The 16948-nt window shown below is 26.8% G+C and overlaps 1 protein-coding gene across 1 annotated transcript; it reads right to left on the bottom strand.

Annotated features, from left to right (window-relative positions):
* Positions 1–2350: 2350 nt before the first annotated feature.
* On the bottom strand, positions 2351–16007 carry LOC111637785. The gene is made up of 16 exons (XM_023383355.1): positions 15925–16007; positions 15650–15846; positions 12806–12920; positions 12678–12740; positions 12392–12561; positions 12155–12308; positions 9351–9490; positions 8461–8563; positions 7173–7232; positions 6898–7094; positions 4054–4168; positions 3926–3988; positions 3640–3809; positions 3403–3556; positions 3230–3331; positions 2351–3159 (listed from the first exon to the last, which is right to left on the bottom strand). Exons 2-16 carry the CDS (start codon positions 15718–15720, stop codon positions 3118–3120), a joined length of 1719 nt encoding a protein of 572 aa, XP_023239123.1. The 5' UTR covers positions 15721–15846; positions 15925–16007; the 3' UTR covers positions 2351–3117.
* Between the last annotated feature and the right edge of the window lie 941 nt (positions 16008–16948).

The raw sequence follows: 16948 nt of genomic DNA, 5'->3' as shown, positions 1-16948 counted from the left end.
TGCATTGTTTTGCTCTTGTTGCGAAGAGTGCGATTTGGAAAGCGATTTGAAGATGTTTTTTGATGGTGGAGAGTATCGACCCATGCCCCATCCTCCAGGGTAAGAGATATTTTACATTTCATTACTATTTATTTGAATAAGAAATTCGTTTTAGTAATTAAAGGCTTTAAAGAAAAACTTCAATCTACAATATATAATTAGGCCTAATTAGATTAAATGTAAAGATTGCGACTTTACGATTTTTGTGTCTTCCTGTATTGCTGTCCGCAATAGAGGGCTTTATAAGGCACAGTTTAGGGCCTGGTGTTAAGTATATAATTTAGGGCTTTTCAATTTACTGTTGTTTAAACGAGTAATCGCGCCTCTCTTATATCACTGATTTGGTGTCTACTATGGTACTGAAGGGTCATTAATATGACGAAATTTACTAAAATTTTAAACCAAACTTCGTTTAATAAATATATTTGATATGTCTTTTTTTAAAATAACAGAGAAAGATTTAGTATATTTTTTATTTTGGTTATTGATTTACTACTATATTTTTCGTTTTAATTTTGAATTTATAATGATCGAACATTCCATTTGCTACAAGTTTGAAATACGTTCGATTGACAGTTCACCCGATGATGGCCTATCCATTAGGCTGAAAACGTTTGTGATTGAATAAAGTATTCTCAGCGATATAAGGTGTTAATGTTTTATTAAGTGATTCGCCTAATATTAATAAAAAAGATATGGACTTAAACTTGATAAACTTTAAAGTCCATCCTAAACCCCTAAAAATTTTATTTTCAATACTTTCCTTGATATTCGAGTAATTTTTTTACAAAATTTGCAAGACAGAAGACCTTATAAATAACATGACGTCATCGACGAAAACAATTAGATTCCAGCTTTATCGGCGATTGTTACCAAATAGACAATACAAACTCCATTGTTGCTGGGCGGAATCCAGGTGCCATTTTTGTATCGCTGGCAGTTTCCAAGAAAAATACTGAAATTTTTTCTAGTTTTAGAAGAAATAACGGAAGAAAAAGCTGAGAAATTGCAGAATAATAGAGGGAAAAGGGAAAGACAGAAACACCGTATTTTAGTAAAGGAAATAAAACTGAAATGAATTATTTGGAAGTCGACATTAGCCAATTAACAACAAATTACTATGGAAGGAAGCCATTTTCAGTGAATTCGTATTGCGTGTAAGTCACTTTATTTAATACTAGCAGATGAGCTCGGCATTGCTCGGACAAAAAGTAACGATAGCAAAGATTAAATATTAGATTACTGTATAACCAATCTTACCCGTTTTCACCGAGTGCAAGAATTAAATTCCTCCCTCTTCCGAAACTAATTAGAGAATTTTTAGATATCTGCTTACCACACAGGGATAGCGATAAATAAGACTCAGTGCAACCACTAACCAGTACTGTACTGTATGTGGTACCATTAAGTGATAAATAATAAACGTTTTCGTAACTCTTTCTGGATTCTTCTTCAGGTTTAATAAATTCGAAAAATAAGCTGGATCTTCCAGAATCTTCATAAATATAAATTCGAACATTAAGAAGAAGAGTTCGAATTAAGTGAATTTATAAGCATGCGCTCCCCATGTCAACTTTATATATGATGGAACACTAAATATCGTTGAGAATTTTTAGAAGGGTCTAAGAATATGTTCGATTTCCCACATAAATGCAAAAAAGACATCTAAAATAGTACAGTAGAAGCCAAGTTCTTCGGGGTAATCCTTAAATTCCTCTCTCCCCCCCGCAGTGGCAATTTCGAATAATCTCTTCATAATGTGCATTCTCATGGCATACCCTATTAAAATGCAAAATACCGCATCTAAAATAGTATAATAGAAGCTGAATTCTTCGCGGAAATGGTTTATTCTTTTCCTCTCCTCCACGGGGGATTTAGAAAAATCCCTTATTAGTGTATGTTCTCATGACGTACCTTAACTGTACCAAATTTCAATTTTCAACACCTAACCGTTTCGGCTCTGCGCTTATTATTATTATCATTATCAACCCATCTTGATTATATAATAAGTGTTATGTAAATTATTTGAATATTTTCGTGCATTTTCTTAAAGGAATTTTGTTCCTTTAAGGAAATGCAATATAGCTTAAGAGAATACTTTATGGGTAGACTTTTCTCTTACAGTAGATTTAAACCTCGCCATAACACTTCAATTTATATCCCACTACCATTACCATCAGTCATGTTTGTTTAGTTAACACTTTCAGCCTCTCCTATGATGTCAAAGTGAGGTTGCAACCTCATCCAAAGATCCAATGATATGGGAAACAGATCATCAAACCAATATCAATAAATGGGTGATTCTGTAAAATCATTCAAAATTAACCTGCCTTAGTATCCCCAATGAAATGTGAATGTTCATACTTTCTGTTTCAAGATAGTCCATTCCTTTATTATTTCACTTCATTTGTAAGAGAAAGTGGAAAGGATTCTTTTGTTTTTTCATACCTCATTGAGTATTTTTCTACTTGCATGAAGAAGAAAAAATTTTGTTTAAATGTAGGATTGCCTTATATAGTATATCTAACCCCTAGTGTCCTCCTGTTGAGGGTAACCTTCCTCTTCCAGTCAGGCAATCTGGCAATCTGGCAATATGAAAATATTGGCAAGCTCCAGTATGTTAAAACTGGGTGCAATCTTGTGTCTTTGGAAGGAATTGGAGCAAAGTGCACTACATTGTAATAGTAAAATTGCTTAGCATTTGCAGGAAATATAAAGCAATGTGTTATATCAATAATGTATATTTCTCCTAATGTATTTCTAACCATTTTATACTGTAGCTTCCAAATCCATTAAAGTGGTTTGTTGTGTATTTTATTGCACTTTATAGTTTTATGTATTTAAATTGATTAGCAACTACCATAGGAATTTTTTTTTATCTACTAATAAGGTCATCTGATATTTTGGAGTTTTATTGAAACAAATTCTGATATAATTTTGCTAAATAACTATTAATTTATCAGTTTTGTATATAGATTTCTTTCAGATATTATTTACAATATATTAAAAATAAAATACAAGTTTGATTAATTTATACAATTTTTATACAAATTATTTTTACTTATGATATAATTTCCATCATTTATATGCAAGATCCAATTCATATTGATACATCACATCCTGAAAATAAATTTTAGTTAAAAATGAAAAGGTTTTTATGCATCAAAAAATAAAATTGGGAAGTTCTTACCTTAGGAATTAGTTTTGTTACAGAAGAAGGAAGTGTGGAAACAATGGATTTAACATCATTAGTTAGCTTAACAACAAAATGTAAATCATTGATACGGATGTTCTAAAAGAATTATTAATAGAATATTATATGAGTTGAATAAAATAAAATATTTATTAATTTAAAAATCTCACTTCATCATCATTAGCAGAATTTGTGCCATAAAAATAATCTGTCACTTTTAGGAAGTCATTCAAATTTGCAAGTATGACTATTATCAATGACGCACATTTATTATTGTCTTGAATAATTTGAAAGGTGTGGCATTTCCAGAAGTGAAGACAAACACTAAAATTAATTATGGTTTAATTATAATTAAATTTTAAACAAAACATCCACAATATCATTAAATAAATAAAAATATATCTTACAGAAGACAACCAGATGAAAATAAATGCAATGTGGAGGGCAAAAGGATATCTTTCAATATAGTTTTTTTATAATTTTGTGGCTTTAAGCATTCAAAGGTATCTTTAGCTGTTAACAAATATTTCATTATTTCTAAAGTTGCAGGATGTATCCTAAAATACAGATCTTCTGCCTGTAAAAAGAAATTAAAATTTTATATAAAAATATAAAAAACATAAAATTTTCACTGTAGCATAATAAATGAGAATATATAACAAAAGATAAAATGAGTTTTAATAAAAAACTTACTTCATTGTTTAATATATCTGTGGCTATTTTGGCTATCATAAAATATAATGTCACACGCAATATCTAAAAAATAATGATGAATTAAAATTCATATATTTCAAATTAAAAAAAAAAGAAATAATAACTACCTCTAAGTCATTCATTAAAGGTATATTGACTGTTTCCAAGGATGAATTCAACTGTTTAGCAAATGCCAAACTAGTGATCCATTTTTTACTTTTCCCAGAAAAAACATTTTCACACCTGAAATTCAAATTATTTAAATAATTAACTAATATGAATAAAATAAAAAATATATATATATGCTTATGCACAATCTGACATATTTTTTATTTTTAGTCATCAAAAATTATAACAAAATCATTTTGAATTTAATTATTGACATAGGTTGCTAAAGTGAATAGATAATTCTTATCATTATCCTATATGACTATATAAATTTTTACGAAAAGAATAAGACATCAATAGAACTTACAAGTTTATCAATAAATTGATTATAGTGGAGTACCATTTATACATCTCTCAAAAGATGAATCAAAAGATCCATAAAAATTTAAGTCTAGATGCTCCACAAGCTGGCAGAATAACTAACAGTTTATGACAAATTCATTATTACATCTTTTAACAATTATTTTAGTGTTTATGTTTTATATTTTTATTATGCATACAATATATTTTTAGCACACTAGATCCTTTTTATATTCCAGTAAGAACAAATTTTAGTTAAAACTAATGTTTTTGACCATAATCATGGTCTTCTTCAGGCTTTTGACCACTGCAATATCATATATAATATTGCAGTGGTCAGTGGTTAAATAGACATAATTCATGTCAATGACAAATCCAGGAGTGGTGCTTATGGTACTCATCACCATCTTCATACCAAAGCAATCAGCTTTGTTACTTTAAAATTAAAATACCTATCACATGATTTCAATAGCAGAAAGTAATTGTGTACAAACAGAAAGTAAACCGTTATTTCTCAGAAACACATATTAAAAAGTGTAGACTTAGACTAAAGATAATTACAAATAAATTCAAAATAAGTAATTTTGATAATTTCTAATGAAAATAAGAAAAGTAATGATTTTGTATCTTTCTATTCTTACTTTAGAATCATACCATAATTTGTATAATTTATATAATCAATCTATCAATTCAATATTATCCATTTCCCATCATATATTTAATTTTAAAAAGTTGGACAACTAAGGTAATTCTAAAATTATGGAATAACATTCTCTGAAAAATGACAGGAGACATCTGCTTTGGTCTCCTGTCAATCTTTGAGCAGCACCCATATTCTCAAAATCCTGGATATGCCATTGATTCATGTACCTAATTAACAGCAATACAGTGGAACCTTGCTTAACGAGCATAATTAATTCCAGAATCTTACTTGTAATGCGAAACATTCATTAAGCGAAACAGTTTTTCCTACAGAAATTAATGTAAAATACAATAATGCATTCCACGCCAAAAAAAAAATACTTAAATATTTTATGTGTAACGTTTATTCAAAAAAAATTACACAATATACATTGTTAAGAAGTATGAATCATCATCATCTTTTCTTCTAGCATGGAATGAACCAACCTGAAATGCAAATTTGATTTGAAGAAAACAAAAAATCACAGATAATGTCTGATGAAGACGCCAAATGATATGCTAAATTCTTGGGCTATGTAAAGGATATAATTAAATATTAGAAATGAATTAATTTGACTAGAGGTAGGCAGTTATGTTGCCATCTCGTATTAAATTTAATAATTATATATAATTAATTTTTAATTTAGACATTTCTAAAATTTAATTTGGAATTAGTCATTAAATTTAGTACAAGATGGTGTGTTTATTATATAATGGGCTATGATTGTCAATGTTTATACATAATATATGTGAACACAAGTTTGGAAAAATGTGTGATCATGAGCAACACTAAGATGCTAATGGAACGAGTGCTAAACACAGACTGATGGAGCATGCGCACAATCCAGGATTTCCCCTCTCCTTGTCACTCGTTATGCAAAACATCGCTCGTTAAGCGAATCAAATTTTTACAATTTATTTTGCTCGTTATGCGAAATACTCATTATGCAAGGTGCTCGTTAAGTGAGGTTCCACTGTATATCCAAAATGACTTATGCCTATTGACATTCTCAAATGCTTACTCTTAACAAGTAGTATTTTGTTCATCAAAATTTAAATTTTAGAACAGTTCTTAATGCATATTCTATGTTATAATTGTATGCTGGAATAATTTCTGAAATAAATTTGTTTTGTAGAGAAATGTATTTGTTTATAGACTCTTTTGATTTACAAGCAATTACAAATGTGTAGTCTTCCCTTTCTTGTAATTATGTATAATTAGTCAATAATCTACTTCTGGTATCTTTCTGAGAGCCAATCCATTTGATGGGGTCAATTTTATGCCATTTAATTTTGGGAATGTGAAGAGAGATATGCAAGAATAGAACAAAGAATGTGTCCTAGAAATTCTGAGCATGCTTTCTAAAAGCATATTACAGTAGCTATATTTATCATAAAAGAAATTATGTATAAATGATGAACAACATATAGATGTTAAAAATATAAATAGTGCTCCACTTTATAAAATTAAATAAATTATTCTATTATTTAAATAAAACTTTACATTTAGTAGTATATGATGACAATTTGCTGTTAAATTAATTTCTGATTGTTATGCAGTGTTTTGTCTAATACACTTACACATTAGAATTAGATTATGATTCATTTTATGTTATCATCTTAATAATTTCTTAATAAAATAACATATTATTTAGTTTTCAATTTTATAGTTTGAAATAATTATATTAATAGTTGTGAAAGTTCAATACATCATTAATTTTTAACACACTTTAATACTGTATTAAAAACAATCAACTATTATTAATGTTATTTAAATTAATATTAAGGTTTTTTAATCTATACTTTAATTGTGTTTTTCTTACATAGGATTCAAGCTTATATTTTCTTTTAATTTTTCAAGAAAAGCAACTAGAAAACTGTTCTGTGAAATCATTTTTAACAGAACTGTTCCAATTGTTGACCAGTGTATAATCAAAGAACTAATCAATACAGGAGTACTGTTCAATAAATCTTCTATTAATGGCTCATTACATGGTGAATAACCTAAGGATGCAATTCCCTATAAAATAAAATCAATTAAATTGTATTTATTTATTTATTAAAAAAGTTATTATATATATAAAGAAATGATATTCACCTTCCATAGGAAACTGGTTAAATTTTGAGGGAATGAATAAACTTCAAGAAAATAAGGCCTCTAGAAATTAGAGAACATCAAGTTAAACATTTTTTTTTATGAAGTAAAATTATAATTATTATACATTAGAATTTATTTATAATTTTCAAAACTGCATATTTAGTTATTAATAAAGTTAAAATATTATGATGGAATTTTTGAATTTATGACTAATTAAGATGAAAAAATTTATAACATTTTATTATTTTTCTGTAAAGATGTTAAAGTAATAGAAAATTATGACTTACATAAAACAAAATATTTGATTTTGTTTCCTTTGAATTTAAGTTATTGAAGAGTTATGACATCAAACAGAAATTGACATGCAGTCTTGTACACTGTATATTATTCTCAGTAATAATAAAATAAATGAAAATTTCTCTTAAAAGTTCACAAAAGTTGGTACCACGTTGATATGAAAACAAACTAAATAACTCATGACTCTTCATCTTCCTCAAAAATTAAATACTATTTAAGAATCTTTAAGGATTGTGAAAAAAATTGTAAGCATAAATATCAACAACCTGAAGCCCGATGTGTTGATACTAAGCCAAATGAATGCCATAATTAATTGGGCTATTATTATGCTATAATTAATAATTAGAAACTAAATAATTTAGTACTAGACATAGATAAGAGATGGCACCTAATGTCTACCTCTACTACTAAATAACTTAGTTTTTAATTATTAATTATAGCATAATAATAGACCAATTAATCACAGCTATCATTAGGTTAGTAAAAATTTCAAGCACTTACATCTTCCAAGTCTTTAATGAACTAAACCCAAAGAATTGTATTATACCAAAAGGATTGAGCATAATGAGTCTTTTAACCATTAAGATTAGATCTAAATCATATTAAGCAGCTAACCATAGAGATACAAATATGCAAAACTGCCAAATATAGGGTAAAGTGAGTTGATTAAAACTACTGTTTTAGTTATTAAGCTAAATTAAAGGTTTTTATTTTAATATAAATTTTTTAAATAAGATATAATTAGTTATTTAAATATATTAAATATATAAATATAAATTTACTCATTCATTATCTATCAAAATATAAAATTTTCATATATTGTATGTACATTTTTTAAATGTACATACAATATATGAATGTACTGTACATACAATTAATTTACATAAATATAGTAAACTAAAATATTAAAATTATATTTTAATAATCAGTTTGATCAGATAAATATAAGATAGTAAAACAAAAAAAATTATCAAATATTGTTTTCACTCACCAAAATATTTTGAATTATTTCTTTCAAAGTATTCAAAGAATATTCATTAATCACTTCTTTTTTGTTGGAATAAAATAAATATGGTGGAAGAAGAGTTACGATTCTAAATTATAAATTTCATAATATTAATGTAAAATTTTGCATTATACAAAAAATTAAAAAATTTTAAAACAATATTAATAATGCCACATTTCATTTTCAACCATCAATCACCATGGTGTAGTGGTTATTGTCTTGGTCTACAAATCAGAAGGTCTCCGGTTCGAACCCACTCAATGGTAAATTGATTTTGCTCTTTTATGTTCACTTTCTCAAAGTTTTGAGAAGGTTCTTGATTAATTAACTGTCATTTGAATATTTCGGGAATGTCCCCTCAAGCGATAAAAGCCCGATCTAGCAGACTAAGAGTTAGTTCTGGTACTGCAAACTGCAGAGGTAGTATGCTCTGTGGATTAATAAAGAATCCTTTTGTGTTTACAAACGATTCATTACTGTTGTTCACCTCCCATCTACACGACAATATATTCTTAACTAAATGTTTGTTTAATTAATAATAATTAATGTAAAATTACAAAAATGAAGACTAATACAAAAACATTTTGATGTCTTTCACACTTCCATTTCAAGCATCAGAACACATCACACTTCCTTCACATGCTGTTTAAAAGATTCTTTCACATTGGTTACTTACATTAATTTCTTCCAGTTGACATGATCATGAAAAAGACTTCATGTTTTTGTAATAGTATTCATTTTTGTAATTTTAAAATATATTTCATCTTGGATTTTTAAAATTTTTGTTCTTACAAAATGGTATAATAATATTTAATAACAAAATAATAAATGAACTAAAAATATAGAAAACTTTTATTGTATTACAACAAAATTACCTAAAATATGTAGTTAATTGATGTTGGATGCTAATTGATACATAGCTAGAAGCACTTTTTTCTTCAGTTATTGCTTTAAATTCTTGAAGTAGCCATGGTAATTCTTTATTTTCTGGCACAGTTAAAGATAAACTTAATTCCTGAAAAATTTTTATTTATTTTTAATAAATTTATGATATATATAATCTCTCATAAATTATATATATATATACAGGGTGTATCAGAATGACATTTTAAAAATTTGGGGGATTGTAGAGGATGAAATTTTGAACGTTTTGATATGAGGAACCTATAGCCAGAAATGAGATATAAAGTTTCTACAGCACTTTGCACATTCTATGCGGTCAGTATACTGAATGAAACAGCAGAATACAGTATTTATGACAAGTTTTATTGACAAAACAGTAGAGTATAATCAAACTGTACATCGAATCTATGGCTGCACTACTTTAGAGTAAATGTTCAATGTGATGACCACCAACTTCGTTACATTGAACCATGTTTTGTCCAGCTCTCTGTAAGATGCCACGCTTCCCTCTGATGGTATTAAATGCTGTAAAGATGCGCTCCATAAGCTTATGAACTGTTCCTACAAGTGTCGTGTACACAAGGGACTCGTGTTGACTAGCTGTGTGTTTACAGCACAGCACCAGTGAATGCAAGGGGTGACCTGAAGGACGACAAGCACTAAGTACACACCGTCATGTACACAGACTCAGTTAGACCACTGTAGTTGTGTGTTTACAGTCTTCCATATGCAGCAATAACATGACATCAATGGACGGAAGGGTAGCTACAAAAGTGAAGGGTGGCCAAGCACTTCCTACTGCTGTAGACACTTTAGTGAAATTTCCGGCTATAGGTTCCTTATATCAAAACGTTCAAAATTTCATCTTCTACAATCCCCCAAATTTTTAAAACGTCATTCTGATACACCCTGTATATGTTTAGCATAATTAACTGTCCCAATTTTATATTATAGATGAATATGATCCAAAATGAAAACAAATTGCTTAAACTAATAATGAAAATACATTTCCATCCCAAATCATCAAGAAGGATGTGCATTTGATTATAACCCTAGTAGTAGTAGTAGTAGTAGTAGTAGAAAATCTGCAACTAACCTACATAATTTAACTCATTTAATAATTTTGTCTTAATAATTAAATTAACATCAAATTTTTCAATTTTTTTTTTTATCTGACAAGTTAAAATTTAAACAGATCAAGTAAATTAGTGTAATTTTTATCAAATAATTTATACCAATAGTAAATTTAACTGCAAAGTTTTTCTATAGTTTTCCAAATTATAGATTCAAATTCTAGTTCAAAAATGACAGTTTTATTTGAAACAGAAATTTGATTAAGGTGAAAATATTTGGTTGCCAAAAAATATGTTTTTTTTTTATTTCATGAATAAAAAACAAAAATTTTTTTAATAGAAAAAAGATATAAGATAACATTGACATTTCACAATAGTTTGATTTCATTAGTAAATTTTTACATGAGAAAATTAAATGAATTATTTTGCATAACAGTGTCATATATTTATATATTACTGTTCCATTCATATAATAATGATTTTATTTCAACATTTAAAAAATCATAGTTTATTTTAATCAATATATATTCTTATTGAAATATTTTTAAAATACAGTCAAACCTTGGGTTTTGGAACACCTCATTTTTTGAACAATTTGATTTAACAAAATTTTGAACACCATATTTACCCTGGTTGCTGTATGATATCTCAGTTGCAAAACAAGCTACTCAGCTAGAGCCAACCACAGATTAGAGAGAGACAGACAGTGAACACCCTATACTTCCTGTGTTAAAAAAGTTGATGGCCTGACCAATCAATGACGAGACTACCAATTTAGAAGTTAGTGGTACCAAAATCGCCTCATCATTAGACGGCATGACACAAACCATCAAAAACACTGTTATTTAAATTAGATTTCAATGCACTTGTGGTTAAGATACTATTTCCATTTATCATACATATTGTAATTGAATTTAAATTAAATTAATTAATAAAAAAATGCATTAATTGACATTTAACTCAAAAAAAATTATTAATTTAATATCGATATAATGAATNGAGCAAAGTGCACTACATTGTAATAGTAAAATTGCTTAGCATTTGCAGGAAATATAAAGCAATGTGTTATATCAATAATGTATATTTCTCCTAATGTATTTCTAACCATTTTATACTGTAGCTTCCAAATCCATTAAAGTGGTTTGTTGTGTATTTTATTGCACTTTATAGTTTTATGTATTTAAATTGATTAGCAACTACCATAGGAATTTTTTTTTATCTACTAATAAGGTCATCTGATATTTTGGAGTTTTATTGAAACAAATTCTGATATAATTTTGCTAAATAACTATTAATTTATCAGTTTTGTATATAGATTTCTTTCAGATATTATTTACAATATATTAAAAATAAAATACAAGTTTGATTAATTTATACAATTTTTATACAAATTATTTTTACTTATGATATAATTTCCATCATTTATATGCAAGATCCAATTCATATTGATACATCACATCCTGAAAATAAATTTTAGTTAAAAATGAAAAGGTTTTTATGCATCAAAAAATAAAATTGGGAAGTTCTTACCTTAGGAATTAGTTTTGTTACAGAAGAAGGAAGTGTGGAAACAATGGATTTAACATCATTAGTTAGCTTAACAACAAAATGTAAATCATTGATACGGATGTTCTAAAAGAATTATTAATAGAATATTATATGAGTTGAATAAAATAAAATATTTATTAATTTAAAAATCTCACTTCATCATCATTAGCAGAATTTGTGCCATAAAAATAATCTGTCACTTTTAGGAAGTCATTCAAATTTGCAAGTATGACTATTATCAATGACGCACATTTATTATTGTCTTGAATAATTTGAAAGGTGTGGCATTTCCAGAAGTGAAGACAAACACTAAAATTAATTATGGTTTAATTATAATTAAATTTTAAACAAAACATCCACAATATCATTAAATAAATAAAAATATATCTTACAGAAGACAACCAGATGAAAATAAATGCAATGTGGAGGGCAAAAGGATATCTTTCAATATAGTTTTTTTATAATTTTGTGGCTTTAAGCATTCAAAGGTATCTTTAGCTGTTAACAAATATTTCATTATTTCTAAAGTTGCAGGATGTATCCTAAAATACAGATCTTCTGCCTGTAAAAAGAAATTAAAATTTTATATAAAAATATAAAAAACATAAAATTTTCACTGTAGCATAATAAATGAGAATATATAACAAAAGATAAAATGAGTTTTAATAAAAAACTTACTTCATTGTTTAATATATCTGTGGCTATTTTGGCTATCATAAAATATAATGTCACACGCAATATCTAAAAAATAATGATGAATTAAAATTCATATATTTCAAATTAAAAAAAAAAGAAATAATAACTACCTCTAAGTCATTCATTAAAGGTATATTGACTGTTTCCAAGGATGAATTCAACTGTTTAGCAAATGCCAAACTAGTGATCCATTTTTTACTTTTCCCAGAAAAAACATTTTCACACCTGAAATTCAAATTATTTAAATAATTAACTAATATGAATAAAATAAAAAATATATATATATGCTTATGCACAATCTGACATATTTTTTATTTTTAGTCATCAAAAATTATAACAAAATCATTTTGAATTTAATTATTGACATAGGTTGCTAAAGTGAATAGATAATTCTTATCATTATCCTATATGACTATATAAATTTTTACGAAAAGAATAAGACATCAATAGAACTTACAAGTTTATCAATAAATTGATTATAGTGGAGTACCATTTATACATCTCTCAAAAGATGAATCAAAAGATCCATAAAAATTTAAGTCTAGATGCTCCACAAGCTGGCAGAATAACTAACAGTTTATGACAAATTCATTATTACATCTTTTAACAATTATTTTAGTGTTTATGTTTTATATTTTTATTATGCATACAATATATTTTTAGCACACTAGATCCTTTTTATATTCCAGTAAGAACAAATTTTAGTTAAAACTAATGTTTTCGACCATAATCATGGTCTTCTTCAGGCTTTTGACCACTGCAATATCATATATAATATTGCAGTGGTCAGTGGTTAAATAGACATAATTCATGTCAATGACAAATCCAGGAGTGGTGCTTATGGTACTCATCACCATCTTCATACCAAAGCAATCAGCTTTGTTACTTTAAAATTAAAATACCTATCACATGATTTCAATAGCAGAAAGTAATTGTGTACAAACAGAAAGTAAACCGTTATTTCTCAGAAACACATATTAAAAAGTGTAGACTTAGACTAAAGATAATTACAAATAAATTCAAAATAAGTAATTTTGATAATTTCTAATGAAAATAAGAAAAGTAATGATTTTGTATCTTTCTATTCTTACTTTAGAATCATACCATAATTTGTATAATTTATATAATCAATCTATTAATTCAATATTATCCATTTCCCATCATATATTTAATTTTAAAAAGTTGGACAACTAAGGTAATTCTAAAATTATGGAATAACATTCTCTGAAAAATGACAGGAGACATCTGCTTTGGTCTCCTGTCAATCTTTGAGCAGCACCCATATTCTCAAAATCCTGGATATGCCATTGATTCATGTACCTAATTAACAGCAATACAGTGGAACCTTGCTTAACGAGCATAATTAATTCCAGAATCTTACTCGTAATGCGAAACATTCATTAAGCGAAACAGTTTTTCCTACAGAAATTAATGTAAAATACAATAATGCATTCCACGCCAAAAAAAAAATACTTAAATATTTTATGTGTAACGTTTATTCAAAAAAAATTACACAATATACATTGTTAAGAAGTATGAATCATCATCATCTTTTCTTCTAGCATGGAATGAACCAACCTGAAATGCAAATTTGATTTGAAGAAAACAAAAAATCACAGATAATGTCTGATGAACATGCCAAATGATATGCTAAATTCTTGGGCTATGTAAAGGATATAATTAAATATTAGAAATGAATTAATTTGACTAGAGGTAGGCAGTTATGTTGCCATCTCGTATTAAATTTAATAATTATATATAATTAATTTTTAATTTAGACATTTCTAAAATTTAATTTGGAATTAGTCATTAAATTTAGTACAAGATGGTGTGTTTATTATATAATGGGCTATGATTGTCAATGTTTATACATAATATATGTGAACACAAGTTTGGAAAAATGTGTGATCATGAGCAACACTAAGATGCTAATGGAACGAGTGCTAAACACAGACTGATGGAGCATGCGCACAATCCAGGATTTCCCCTCTCCTTGTCACTCGTTATGCAAAACATCGCTCGTTAAGCGAATCAAATTTTTACAATTTATTTTGCTCGTTATGCGAAATACTCATTATGCAAGGTGCTCGTTAAGTGAGGTTCCACTGTATATCCAAAATGACTTATGCCTATTGACATTCTCAAATGCTTACTCTTAACAAGTAGTATTTTGTTCATCAAAATTTAAATTTTAGAACAGTTCTTAATGCATATTCTATGTTATAATTGTATGCTGGAATAATTTCTGAAATAAATTTGTTTTGTAGAGAAATGTATTTGTTTATAGACTCTTTTGATTTACAAGCAATTACAAATGTGTAGTCTTCCCTTTCTTGTAATTATGTATAATTAGTCAATAATCTACTTCTGGTATCTTTCTGAGAGCCAATCCATTTGATGGGGTCAATTTTATGCCATTTAATTTTGGGAATGTGAAGAGAGATATGCAAGAATAGAACAAAGAATGTGTCCTAGAAATTCTGAGCATGCTTTCTAAAAGCATATTACAGTAGCTATATTTATCATAAAAGAAATTATGTATAAATGATGAACAACATATAGATGTTAAAAATATAAATAGTGCTCCACTTTATAAAATTAAATAAATTATTCTATTATTTAAATAAAACTTTACATTTAGTAGTATATGATGACAATTTGCTGTTAAATTAATTTCTGATTGTTATGCAGTGTTTTGTCTAATACACTTACACATTAGAATTAGATTATGATTCATTTTATGTTATCATCTTAATAATTTCTTAATAAAATAACATATTATTTAGTTTTCAATTTTATAGTTTGAAATAATTATATTAATAGTTGTGAAAGTTCAATACATCATTAATTTTTAACACACTTTAATACTGTATTAAAAACAATCAACTATTATTAATGTTATTTAAATTAATATTAAGGTTTTTTAATCTATACTTTAATTGTGTTTTTCTTACATAGGATTCAAGCTTATATTTTCTTTTAATTTTTCAAGAAAAGCAACTAGAAAACTGTTCTGTGAAATCATTTTTAACAGAACTGTTCCAATTGTTGACCAGTGTATAATCAAAGAACTAATCAATACAGGAGTACTGTTCAATAAATCTTCTATTAATGGCTCATTACATGGTGAATAACCTAAGGATGCAATTCCCTATAAAATAAAATCAATTAAATTGTATTTATTTATTTATTAAAAAAGTTATTATATATATAAAGAAATGATATTCACCTTCCATAGGAAACTGGTTAAATTTTGAGGGAATGAATAAACTTCAAGAAAATAAGGCCTCTAGAAATTAGAGAACATCAAGTTAAACATTTTTTTTTATGAAGTAAAATTATAATTATTATACATTAGAATTTATTTATAATTTTCAAAACTGCATATTTAGTTATTAATAAAGTTAAAATATTATGATGGAATTTTTGAATTTATGACTAATTAAGATGAAAAAATTTATAACATTTTATTATTTTTCTGTAAAGATGTTAAAGTAATAGAAAATTATGACTTACATAACTTAAATTCATAACTTAAAACTCAATAACTTAAATTCAAAGGAAACAAAATCAAATATTTTGTTTCCTTTGAATTTAAGTTATTGAAGAGTTATGACATCAAACAGAAATTGACATGCAGTCTTGTACACTGTATATTATTCTCAGTAATAATAAAATAAATGAAAATTTCTCTTAAAAGTTCACAAAAGTTGGTACCACGTTGATATGAAAACAAACTAAATAACTCATGACTCTTCATCTTCCTCAAAAATTAAATACTATTTAAGAATCTTTAAGGATTGTGAAAAAAATTGTAAGCATAAATATCAACAACCTGAAGCCCGATGTGTTGATACTAAGCCAAATGAATGCCATAATTAATTGGGCTATTATTATGCTATAATTAATAATTAGAAACTAAATAATTTAGTACTAGACATAGATAAGAGATGGCACCTAATGTCTACCTCTACTACTAAATAACTTAGTTTTTAATTATTAATTATAGCATAATAATAGACCAATTAATCACAGCTATCATTAGGTTAGTAAAAATTTCAAGCACTTACATCTTCCAAGTCTTTAATGAACTAAACCCAAAGAATTGTATTATACCAAAAGGATTGAGCATAATGAGTCTTTTAACCATTAAGATTAGATCTAAATCATATTAAGCAGCTAACCATAGAGATACAAATATGCAAAACTGCCAAATATAGGGTAAAGTGAGTTGATTAAAACTACTGTTTTAG

The sequence above is a fragment of the Centruroides sculpturatus genome, unplaced genomic scaffold (genome assembly GCF_000671375.1).
Source record: "Centruroides sculpturatus isolate CEXI.00-Female unplaced genomic scaffold, Cexi_2.0 scaffold1176, whole genome shotgun sequence".
Classification (NCBI taxonomy): Eukaryota; Metazoa; Arthropoda; class Arachnida; order Scorpiones; family Buthidae; genus Centruroides; species Centruroides sculpturatus.
This window is presented reverse-complemented; position numbering and strand designations above follow the sequence as displayed.